This window comes from Salvelinus namaycush, unplaced genomic scaffold (assembly GCF_016432855.1).
Source record: "Salvelinus namaycush isolate Seneca unplaced genomic scaffold, SaNama_1.0 Scaffold1977, whole genome shotgun sequence".
NCBI classification, from domain to species: Eukaryota; Metazoa; Chordata; class Actinopteri; order Salmoniformes; family Salmonidae; genus Salvelinus; species Salvelinus namaycush.
Genome location: NW_024058760.1, coordinates 10,378 through 22,699, shown reverse-complemented (window position 1 = coordinate 22,699; position 12,322 = coordinate 10,378). Strand labels below are relative to the sequence as shown.

General features: G+C 48.0%; 1 protein-coding gene across 1 annotated transcript; it reads right to left on the bottom strand.

Annotated features, from left to right (window-relative positions):
• Positions 1-211: 211 nt before the first annotated feature.
• On the bottom strand, positions 212-9,720 carry LOC120037899 (neuronal tyrosine-phosphorylated phosphoinositide-3-kinase adapter 1-like; the record flags this gene model as incomplete). The annotated part of the gene is made up of 9 exons (XM_038983865.1): positions 9,530-9,720; positions 6,702-7,084; positions 6,354-6,575; positions 5,754-6,299; positions 5,395-5,504; positions 4,773-5,208; positions 4,328-4,582; positions 3,791-3,897; positions 212-659 (listed from the first exon to the last, which is right to left on the bottom strand). Coding segments are annotated over exons 1-9 (2,698 nt in total), but the record flags the coding sequence as incomplete, so codon positions are not given.
• Positions 9,721-12,322: the final 2,602 nt, after the last annotated feature.

Sequence of the window (12,322 nt, the reverse complement as noted above, 5' to 3'; positions counted from 1 at the left end):
CACATGAAGTTTATCTTACCATGTGAGAGCACAAAACTCTCATCTTACTCTTATGCATATTCTCTCTCTTCTGTGGTCAGCGCTAATCACACTGTCAAAAACAGTCCTCCACCAGTCCTCCACCTTTTGTAGAAAGTGATTCCCACCACCACAATAGTGTCCAATAGTACTTATTTAGTACATAGTACTTGCCCCTATCTTTCTACTGTACCTCTCCTGCCCCCCCCCCCCCCCCAGATGGCAGTGTCCCACACCACAGCCTGGGGCCTCTGGCAGGGAGGTGTGCCCGTCTTGCGGGGTTCAGGGGTCCGTCTCCAGCTGGGCAGGATAGGCATGCTGTCCTGCTTACACAGGCTCTTGTCCGGGCGCCGCTGGGCCTTGATCTCTTTGCATAGGCAGCGCTTCCTCTCAATGACCTCCAGCAGCTTGCCATCCCTCTGGGTCTGGGCTGCGGATGCGGCGGCGCCCCCGGTGTTGGGAGGCTGTCCCTGGGCTAGCTGAGCCAGGTGCTGGAACTGCAGCTGGAGGTGGTGCTGCTGCTGCAGCTGCTGGAGCTGTTGCTGTAACTGCAGCTGCTGCTGATGGAGTTGGAGCTGCTGCTGCTGTCTAGACAGACTGGGACTGCAGGGTGTCTGGGAGGAGTGGGACAGCCCATGCAACTGGCCAGAGAGAGGCAGATAGGGAGAAAGAAGGGGAGTTAAAGGAAGATGCATGATTTGGGGATTTTGTATCAGTATATTACCTTCAATTTAACCTGGGGTACGCATGAATACTGCATCCATATTGTATCCCTGTAAACACTGAATCTTTGTTGTAGCACGGAATACCTGAACAGCTTCTATCCCCAAGCCATAAGACTGCTAAACAAGACTGCTAAATACCCGGACTACCTGCATTGACTCTCTTGCACTGACTCTATGCACACACACTGGACACTACCCACACACTCACACATACTTACACTGACACTCCAACACACATATACGCCCACACAGACATAACATGCGTACACATGTGTAACAGTATAACTTTAAACCGTCCCCTCGCCCCGACACGGGCGCGAACCAGGGACCCTCTGCACACATCAACAACTGACACCCACGAAGCGTCGTTACCCATCGCTCCACAAAAGCCGCGGCCCTTGCAGAGCAAGGGGCAACACTACTAATAGGTTTCAGAGCAAGTGACGTAACTGATTGAAACGCTACTAGCGCGTACCCGCTAACTAGCTAGCCATTTCACATCCGTTACACATGCATACTAATGCCACACTCACACACACCCACACACTTTCACACTCACCACATACGCTGCTGCTACTGTCTATTATCTATCCTGTTGCCTAGTCACTTTACCTTTACCTATATGTACAGTTGAAGTGTGAAGGTTACATACACTTAGGTTGGAGTTATTAAAACTTGTTTTGCAACTACTCCACAAATGTATTGTTAACAAATTATAGTTTTGGCAAGTCGGTTAGGACATCTACTTTGTGCATGACACAAGTCATTTTTTCAACAATTGTTTAGACAGATTATTTCACTTATAATTCAGTGCATCACAATTGCAGTGGGTCAGACGTTTACATGCACTAAGTTGACTGTGCCTTTAAACAGCTTGGAAAATTCCAGAAAAAAGATGTCATGGCTTTAGAAGCTTCTGATGGGCTAATTGACATCATTTGAGTCAATTGGAGGTGTACCCGTGGATGTATTTCAAGGCCTACCTTCAAACTCAGTGCCTCTTTGCTTGACATCATGGGAAAATCAAAAGAAATCAGCCAAGACCTCAGAAAACAAATTGTAGACCTCCACAAGTCTGGTTCATCCTTGGGAGCAATTTTCAAATGCCTGAAGGTACCACGTTCATCTGTACAAACAATAGTACGCAAGTATAAACACCATGGGACCACGCAGCCGTCATACCGCTCAGGAAGAAGATGTGTTCTGAATCCTAGAGATGAACGTACTTTGGAGCGATAAGTGCAAATGACTCCCAGAACAACAGCAAAGGACCTTGTGAAGATGCTGGAAACAGGTACAAATGTATCTATATCCACAGTAAAACGAGTCCTATATCGACATAACTTGAAAGGCCACTCAGCAAGGAAGAAGCCACTGCTCCAAAACCGCCATAAAAAAGCCAGACTACGGTTTGCAACTGCACATGAGGACAAAGATCGTACTTTTTGGAGAAATGTCCTCTGGTCTGATGAAAGAAAAATAGAACTGTTTGGTCATAATGACCATCGTTATGTTTGGAGGAAAAAGGGGGAGGCTTGCAAGCCAAAGAACACCATCCCAACTGTGAAGCACGGGGGTGGCAGCATCATGTTGTAGGGGTGCTTTGCTGCAGGAGAGACTGGTGCACTTCATAAAATAGATGGCATCATGAGGGATGAAAATTATGTGGATATACTGTAGCAACATCTCAAGACATCAGTCAGGAAGTTAAAGCTTGGTCACAAATGGGTCTTCCAAAGGGACATTGACCCCAAGCATACTTCCAAAGTTGTGGCTTAAGGACAACAAAGTCAAGTTTTTGGAGTGGCCATCACAAAGCCCTGACCTCAATCCTATAGAAAATTTGTGGGCAGAACTGAAAATCTGTGTGCGAGCAATGAGGCCTACAAACCTGACTCAGTTACACCAGCTCTGTCAGGAGGAATGGGCCAAAATTCACCCAACTTATTGTGGGAAGCTTGTGGAAGGCTACCCGAAACGTTTGACCCAAGTTAAACAATTTAAAGGCAATGATCCCAAATACTAATTGAGTGTATGTAAACTTCTGACCCACTGGGAATGTGATGAAAGAAATAAAAGCTAAAATAAATCGTTTTCTCTCCTATTATTCTGACATTTCACATTCTTAAAATAAAGTGGTGATCCTAACTGACCTAAGACAGGGAATTTTTACTAGGATTAAATGTCAGGAATTGTGAAAACTGAGTTTAAATGTATTTGGCTAAGGTGTATGTAAACTTCCGACTTCAACTGTATATACTGTAGCTACCTCAATTACCTCATACCCCTGCACATCGACTCGGTATTGGTACTCCTTGTATAGAGCCATGTTATATTTACTCGTTATTGTTATTCAATGTGTATTTATTCCTTGTGTCACTATTTCTATTTTTTCTTTGATCTTTATCTTTAACTCTGCATTGTTGGAAAAGGACCCGTAAATAAGCATTTCACTGTTAGTCTACACCTGTTTTTTTCTCAGCATGTGACAAATACAATTCAATTTTATTTGAGCATTGAAGACCAAGCCCAGCAACCACCACAGCATCAATAAGAATGTGTTGCACCATATCCTGCCACTAGATGGCAGTGTAACACCATCTTTGGGCCTGTGGCTCCCCGTGGTGTGCGAGGGAGGGTCAGGCAGCACACGCAGACAGTCTCTGCAGCACAGCACAGCACACTTGAACTGCGTCAGCATTTGAGATGCAGCCAAGTGACTGGGCAAAACGCAACACTATTGGACATCGGCTCACTGCTCCAAAACACTGTAGAGAAGCATACTCCTTAAATCTCCGCATACGTCAGTTAGAGCATTGCTCTCTCCTGGACTTGTTCTTTAAGGCTGCTGGCCACATCTTTATTCTGCTCACTGAACATATCTCCACACTATAAATAGCTCAGGAGGAGGGTTGTTGCTATCAGCACAGGGTATGATAAGAATGGCCATATTCTTCAGAATAATTACAATACTACTACTTGTACAAATTATAGTAATCACAGTAATACCAAAGATCATCGTCATTATAATAATAGGTATTATTCACCTGACTCAGTGCCTCTCGATGAGGCAGGCTGCTCTGCCTCTGAACGTCGCATCCACCCACCTGCCTCACCCCAGAGGTGGATGATGAGCGGCCGAATCGACCCAGTTCTGGAACACAAAAAAAACAAGCAATGTTCATACACCTGTCTATAACCACGAATCAATTATGGTTATTGTGCTGTTCATGTTGCTAGGGAGAACAGCTGTGCATATAGAAGGCAGTGCATTCTTACATGTGTCTATGTACAACCGCTGGTACATGTGGGGGAGGTATTGTGTGCATAAGTATGTGTATATGTGTGTATATATAGCTCTGGTACTACACATGCTGCCGCTGATGATCTTAACCCATAACACCATGATCATGTGACTGTGGATGGAAGAAATCCACCTAATAGGACCTTCAGAGACATCTGCTGATGTTTTCTATTTTCTAAAGAATGTTTTGTGTGCAGTGAAATCCTTTACATACTTTAGAGTACTTTCCCTTGGAAAGATTCTGCTAGAAGGATTCTGTTCTAGGTGTCTAGGTGCTTACCTCCATTGCGATAGGCTGGGAAGGTTTGGCAGGGGAGAGGGAAACCCCCTCTAGGCAGGGCTCGGAACCCCAAGAACCCCTCCTCCATCCCGGCCAGGGACTCACTGTGGCCCAGCCCCCTCCCTCCAGTGAAGCGTACTGGGATCCCAGAGTGGCCTCCTCCTCTTCCTCCTCCTCGATGCCCTGGGACCAGTTCCTCCTTGTCCACCCTCAGGAGGGCATCGGCACTACCATTCCATGCACGCCCTTCATCCTCTGAGAGGGGAATGACAGAAGGGAATTGTTGAGTAAACATACAATGATTGTCTATTGACAGTATAGTAACAGATGACACTCAACTTACAGTTTAATAGTCTGATTATCCCTCAAAGGGATGAGAGGAACTTCTGATAAAATTAAATATTTAATTTTAACCCATAATGCCCCCCAGCACATGTTAACTTACTTTCTCTTGCTGTCTCTCGGCTGCCATGGCTGAAGGAGAGTTTCCTCTGCACGGGCCAGTAGGACCCATCGTCTCCAAAGCCACTGCTGTCCCAGGGCATGAACGCAGCCTTCCCCTGGACGGGCCCAGGCACCGTGCTGCTTTTGGAGGCCACATCACCGTGACCCTGGTGGTGCAAGGAGGGCAGATGAGACCCTCCTCGCAGGCTGTCGTACGCCGGGGGTCTCCGGAAGCCCACCGAGGGGTAGGTCCAGAGCAGGGGGCTGTCTGAGGAGGGGGGCTTGTAGGCAGGCAGGCCATGAGGGGTGTGGGAGCGTTGGAGGTGGGAACGAGAGTGAGGGCGAGAGTGGGAGGAGGTGGAGGAGGAGGACTGGGTTGGGTTTGAACTGGTGCTGGTCTGGGATGAATGGCTGTTGGTGGTGGGAGTGCTCTCAGCCTGAGAGGAGGTAGAGTGGGACCCTGTTTCTCTGTCTCTGTCACGGTCTCGCTCTCTGTCTCTCTCCCTGTGTCTCTCTCTGTCATTGTCCCTGTCTCTGTCTCTGTGATTGTCCCTGTGACCGTCTCTTTCCCTCTCTCTGTCCCTGTCCCTGTCTCCTTTGTCTGACTTCAAGCAGAAGCTCACAGACTTGCCCTCCTTGCCAGAGCCCTGGGTCTGGGTCTGGGCAGTGGACTTGGAGGAGGTTTCTGAGCCATTCTTGTTGTTGGTGTTGGGGTTGGGCGAGTCCCCTCTATCTGGCTTGCGGTAGTGGTGGTAGTGTGAGGGCCGGTGGTGGGGGTGGTGGTGCTGGTGGGAGTAAGGGGAGGTGGACTTGGAGGAAGGGGGCAGCGGTGTGGAGTGGCTCCTGGCCCTTAGACCCGGTGCAGGGTCGAGCTGGTTGTCTCTGTCTCTGTCTCTGTCTCTGTCTCTGTCTCTGTCTCTGTCTCTGTCTTTGTCTTTGTCTTTGTCTCTGCTCTGCTTGTCTCTTTCCCTAGACTCCTTACAGCCTGACAGGAGCATGGGGAGATTGGAGGAGGGGGTGGTAGAGGCAGAGGAGGTGCTGGATGGCGTTGTCATACTGGAGGAGGTCTGGATGCTGATGGTTCCCAGTTTGGCAGCAACAGCTTTGTGTTGGACCCCGACCCCGCTGGAGGCAGCAGCTGGCTGGGGGAAGGCGAGCAGCGGAGGCCGGTGCTGCAGCAGGTTGGGGAAGGGGGCCGGGATCTTACTGGTGGACTCTGTCTCTGATTTGTTCCCCTGGAGGAGATAGGGGGTAGGGGCCCGTGGGGGTTGCGGGCTGGAGGAGAGTGGCTGGGGGACAGGGGTGGTGGAGGTGGAGGAGGGGAGGGGCGAGGAGTGGGAGATGGACACTGTGGCTTTAGGTTTGGAACAGGAGAAGGAGGGGCGAGGTAGAGGGGCAGAGATGCCAGAGGAGTGGTGTTTGGAGGATTTGAGTCTCTCGTGTTTGAGAGGGACGCGTTTGTGTCCCTCTCTGTCCTCTGGCAACGGGTACTTCATCTCCTCATAGATGGCCTCGTTTTGGTCTGAGTCTGAGTCGGGTGTGGTGGCGACGGGAGTGACAGGGTGAGGGGTGGCAGTCTGGCTCTCCCTTGTGAACACCTGGCCCACCATCTCTATGTAGACAGGCTCATCATCCCCCTCCTCACCCTGGGGCTTACCCTCGCCCCCCTGGAAAGGCAGGGGCGTGGCAGGAGGGGGCACGCGGGCCGGTGGGGGGTCAAACGAGAGCTGAGTGCTGGGACTTCGTTTGGGCTTCAGAGGCGGCACCTTCTTCGACATGTCCCCCGAGTCTGACTTCTTCATTGCTGGAGGGAAAAGAGACAGAGCAATGAACTAGAGATATTTCAATCATCACAACAGGGACAATAATAATAACCCACATTTCCTAATTTCCCCACTTCACTGCCCTCATTACTGTTGCAATAGCCTACCATTCTTCTTCTCTGAGTGTTTGGCCTGCGAGTGAGTGGGTAGGGGCGGTGGAGGGGTGTCCGGGAGGACGTGAGGTGCTCTGGGGTCTGAGGAGGAGGAGCTGAGGCGGGTGCTGGGGTGTCGTTTGGGTTTGGTAGGGGGGCAGCGCCCGCCGTGCTGTGACTGTGTGTCAGAGTAATCCTCCCCATTCTCCAGACCTGTGTCTCTAGCGCCCACGGCATGGCAGGACTGGGAGCGGGGGGCCATGGCAGAGGCACAGGAGTGAGGGGACAGATCCTGGGAGGCAGGCATGGTCATGAAGCCCATGCGGAAGTGGCGTCGGAAGGACGCCAGGTCACGGACCTTGCCCACCGTGGCTGAGGAGGGGTCCTTCTGGCTGGAGCTGGAGAACACAGGAAGCACAGCATTCCGTCATTCAGCAGTTAATCACGTCTCAGTCAAGGACCTTCATTTATTTCCCCATTGTGTTGCCCCTCCCCTTTTCTGCCTCGCTCTCTTTTTCTTTATCTCTTCAGAAATGTTCTTTAAATAGCTTCAGTCCTTTACTCCTCTTCCTCTCCCTCTGTCTGTCACACACACACTGCTGCTCATACATGGATGGCACAGGGAGACTAGCTTCCCGTTGAAGAGTGAGTGGTGAGAGATTGGGCGAGGCAGTGCAGCAGCTGTGCATGCCAGTATTGTGTGTGGGGGGGGACTCTTCCGTCCTTCCATTTCCCTCCACATCTGCTCCCCTAGCTCACAAACACATTCAATTAGGAAATTACTTCCCCTAAAATCGAACTCCCCAAAATCTAGCTACTCCTCTCTGACTGTAATCTCCCTGTATGTACATCACTGTGTCACTGGGTATCTCTAACTAATTCTTTATCTGTTTTATTACGTTGTCTCTTCACTACACTCATCATGACCTCTGCCAAGCATTTGATCTGTTTCCATGGCAACTGGCTTGCCTGTTTATTGGTTTAGTGGTTTGTCTTAAAACCCATGAAATTTCACATGGTATTGCTTGCCAATGTACAGTACTAAACATACTGCAAACAAGCACACAAAGGAACTGCAATGTTTTGGGCTATTTATTGCCTGAAAAAAAGGTGTGGCAGTTTTCTTCAATTAAAATATATTGGAGTTGAATGTTTAAAGTACTGTGCTGTTCCTTTGATTAAACAGATTACTCAATTCTTATTTGCTCTCTAAAGCCAATTTTACTTTCAAAAACTTCATATGGATAATCCCTGAAGGTCATTTGAAGGTCATCATGACCACATCCAAACTACCATCATGCATGAACACCAAAGATTCAGAACATATTTGGTTTCCTAACAGGTGAAACCAAAATCTATATCTCTACAATAAAGCTACTGATTGATTAAATTGGAGCAGAATCCATACAACAGTGTACCTTGATGAGCAACAACATGGGACGGGGAGTTGCAGCTGACATGGTCCAAATCTGGAGTTATTGCACATAGAATATACAGTATAGGTCTGTAAATGAACCTTTATAAAGGAGACTCAGCCGTAACAACAGCGGCTGAAGTCATTAGAAAAACACTGTGCACAACAACTACCATGAAAAGAGCTGAAATGATACCGCTACAACCATCTAGCACACATCTGTGTATGTGTATGTGTGTGTCTGGTGTGTGTGTGTGTGTGTGTGTTAGTGAGAAAGAAAGAGAGAGAGAGAGAGAGAGAGAAAGAGAGAGAGAGAGAGAGAGAGAGAAAGAGAGAGAGAGAGAGAGAGAGAGAGAGAGAGAGAGAGAGAGAGAGAGAGAGAGAGAGAGAGAGAGAGAGAGAGAGAGAGAGAGAGAGAGAGAGAGCGAGAGAGAGAGAGAAAGAGCAAGCCTAAGTGACTGGGTCTCTACGTGTGTGAGAAGAGGAGGAGGAGATGTTGAGCTTCCGAGCATGCAATCAAAGGCCTCATTTAGGAGGTTATCGCATGTGAGTGAACCCTGAGTGCATGTTGCCTTGTTTGTTTGAGCTAGAGGAAGCAAGAGCGATAAAACATAACAAACTACACATCCAAATGTAGGCCTCGTTTTTAGGTCACAATGTGTAGTCTTGTACTACTGATGAGCCTTAATTCTGCCATCATTTCTTATGAAGCGGTGAAGCAGCAGGGAGACAATGTGAGCTTGCACCTTCCTTTTGAGAGGAGGGAAGCTAGCGCAGGGAGCGGAAACAGCACTGAGCATGTTCATCATGGAGAACAGAGATGCAACTGTTTTCTGTCTCATTGCATTATGTGAAGAAAAGCCAAGAGCAGAGCTCTCTCTCTGTGTGTGTGTGTGTGTGTGTGTGTGTGTGTGTGTGTGTGTGTGTGTGTGTGTGTGTGTGTGTGTGTGTGTGTGTGTGTGTGTGTGTGTGTGTGTGTGTGTGTGTGTGTGTGTGTGTGTGTGTGTGTGTGTGTGTGGGTGTGTGTGTGTGTGTGTGGGTGTGTGTGTGTCTTTAAGTGTGCCTGTGTGTATATGTGTGTGTGTGTCTTTAAGTGTGCCTGTGTGTATATATGTGTGTGTGCGCCTGCGGGTGTGGAAGTGTGTGTGTGTGCCATAATCTAGATAGACACCAATGGGCCACATTGGCATTGGCACATAAAGCTCCTCTCTTCCCATCTTCTGTTCCTCTCATCTTGTTTCTTATCTTCCTTTCTACATGCCCCCACTCCCCTTAGGACGACAATTAAGAGGTTGCACACAAAATATGAACAATAAAACTCTTCCACTTCAGTTCAGAAATTTACAATTGAACTGAACTGAATAATCTTCATTCCATCTCTCCAGTGCAGCATGCAGCTGTGAGTTGAGATCAGTTCACCTCTCCTCACCTCTTCTTATTGCCTTCCTGGTCCTTGTGCCTCCAGTCCAGCCGGCTCTTACGATACAGCAGGTTCATGTCGCCGCGTGGACACTGCTCCTCCTCGCAGCCAATCACAGCGCAATGTAGCCGCTTGCCCCTCCTCTCTATGTCACACAAGAAATGCTCCACCGCCACATCCTGGGCGGAGCCAGAGCTCATGGTATAGAAGACCGATAGGGTGAAGGGGATGGATGTCACTGCAGACCAAGCTTGAGTCACCTAGACATGGAGAAGATGGGGACATTGTCATTGTTAATAGTCATCTACTATATGTTGAGCTGACATGACAGAGCCCTGTCCAGTTGTCCTCTTATACAGCTCCCCTACACAGCTCTCATGTCGACATGCTGTATGTAGGGCAGTAGCAATTACAACATGGTTATAGTACCTGGCTCCTTCTCTTCCATACAGGTGAACAGGGAAGGAGGGATTCCTCCAGACATAATGAGGTGCTCAGAGACAGGGTAGGACTTACCAGGAGTGAAAGTTAAAAACCAGAGAGGTCGCATTATGAACCATGTCTGACAAAATATCTGACCAAAATATGTGAAAACATCCAAATAAACGGACAGGCAGGAAACGTATCTAATAAGGCTCCTCGTGTCATGGACATCCTTTCCTCCAGGCTAAAACAAACTGGGCATTGGACCAGGTAGCCAGGTAGCCAGGCAGCCAGGTAGCCAGGGAGCCATGTAGCCAAGCAGCTAGGTAGCCAGGCAGCCAGGGAGCCATGTAGCCAAGCAGCCAGGTAGCCAGGTAGCCAGGTAGCCAGGCAGCCATGTAGCCAAGCAGCCAGGTAGCCAAGCAGCCAGGGAGCCATGTAGCCAAGCAGCCAGGTAGCCAGGCAGCCAGGTAGTGAGGTAGCAAGGTATTGTATGTTTACCCAGCCCACTGTGTTGTTTACCCCAACGCCCAACCTACAGTGGATCACATGAAAACACTATTTATATTTTCATTATCCAATTATGACTATCTGAGTAAGCATGGTAACTCAGCTGCAGTGTTTCTCTCTGGCTGGGGGCCTTGGGGTGGCCTAACTAGGGCTGTTTGCTACCCAGGCAGTAATGTGGTTTGTCATATGTAGTGCACGCAGGGCTTCCTGCACACGCTATTCACCCCATGAAGAGTCAGGCTTGTTGTGGGGCAGATATTTGAGGGCCCAACAGTTTTGTGTGCATTGGAGTATGTATGCAAGCGCGGCGCTGCGATTGGCTAAGAAAAGCGCAGCTGTCAGCTGGTGTGTGAGGGTTCCCAGTATTTTTCCATCTTAAATGTAAAAAAATGGAGTGTGTGTTCAAGTGCTTTTGGTGGTTTAACTTATACTGCATGGGACACTCTCTCCTTGCAATTGGTTTTGGTTTGAACATCATCACGCAAACACTGGATGAAACACACACCAACATACAATGTAGACAAATTCATTTAGAGGTCTAATGCTACTACACATTCAAGTATGCACTCAATGATCCCACCCATACATAACTTTATTAACTCTTCTCCAACAGCACAGGGAATTCTCAAAACTGACTCCATTAGGTTCAATTATTGTCTCTGTACTTTGTTGTTCTGTTGAACTATCTATTTTTACTGATTGGCATTCTATAAGTAAGAGACCAATTTAATGTCTATAACCAATACAAATCTAAACCTTAATCCGATTCCAGTGGAAGAGTGCAGGCTGCAGAGTCATAAAGAATATGGCTCTGAGAACACAGGGTTCTCTACAGTGAGAGATGACATCATACAGAGAGCAGTGTCATCCCATCATGATTCTGACATGGCCCTGTGTGTCACCCTGTGTGTCATCCTGTGTGCCATCGTAGCTCCCGCTATTCCTGTTGTCCAGTACTCTGGCCTCCCTACACACAATGCCCTGCTGCATTGCTGCGGCCTGGCTGCCCTGCGTGGCATGGCGTGGGGTGGCGTGTTGTATGACTCAGTGTTAATTAGGTTAGGGAGTTGAGACTGTGTAGGTTGGGCTTCTGTTAACAGGGCCGCTGATTTGGGCTTCCAGGATCTGGCAGCTGAGTAGGCAGCCCTACAATTGTCGCATTACAGCTGTGGGGAAGTGTGCAATTACGCAGGCTGCTGAGGAAAAGGACACTGCTTGGGAGACGGTTCGTCAGGTTCACTAGTCCACTATACAGCACACTTCCTCTACTCCTAGAGCATGTCTTATCCATAGCCGTGGGCCATACAACATATTTCCCCCCAAAATGATATTACTCCTGTCTGAACAGACATAAATAAAATAATTCAAAATACTACACCAGAGAGCATCATTTAGCTACATAGGTTCAATAGCTTCAAAAAATAGCTGTGGATTAAGTTTTTATCACAAGTCACAATTTGGGCAGCACATGTGCCAAATATAGAACAGCTTGTAGCATTGTGGCCATAGATATCAGCGAGAAAACATAGGCCTACAGTTTGGAAAGCAAATGCCTACTGCTGAAAATAGAAGACTAATCTGTCTGTAGAAGCGAACAATTGTTTTATCAACAACTGTTGAGGGATTCTGAGTGAACAGCATTGTTTTTCAAACTAGCTTATCACCGGTGAGTAGCCTATGCTTCATCTTCATCATTGGGTGAGTCAGTGTCACTGGACACACAGTATATATATATATATACACAGTACCAGTCAAAAGTTTGGACATACCTACTCATTCAAGTGTTTTGTTTTATTTTTACTATTTTCTACATTGTAGAATAATAGTGAAGACATCAAAACTATGAAATAACACATATGGAATCATGTA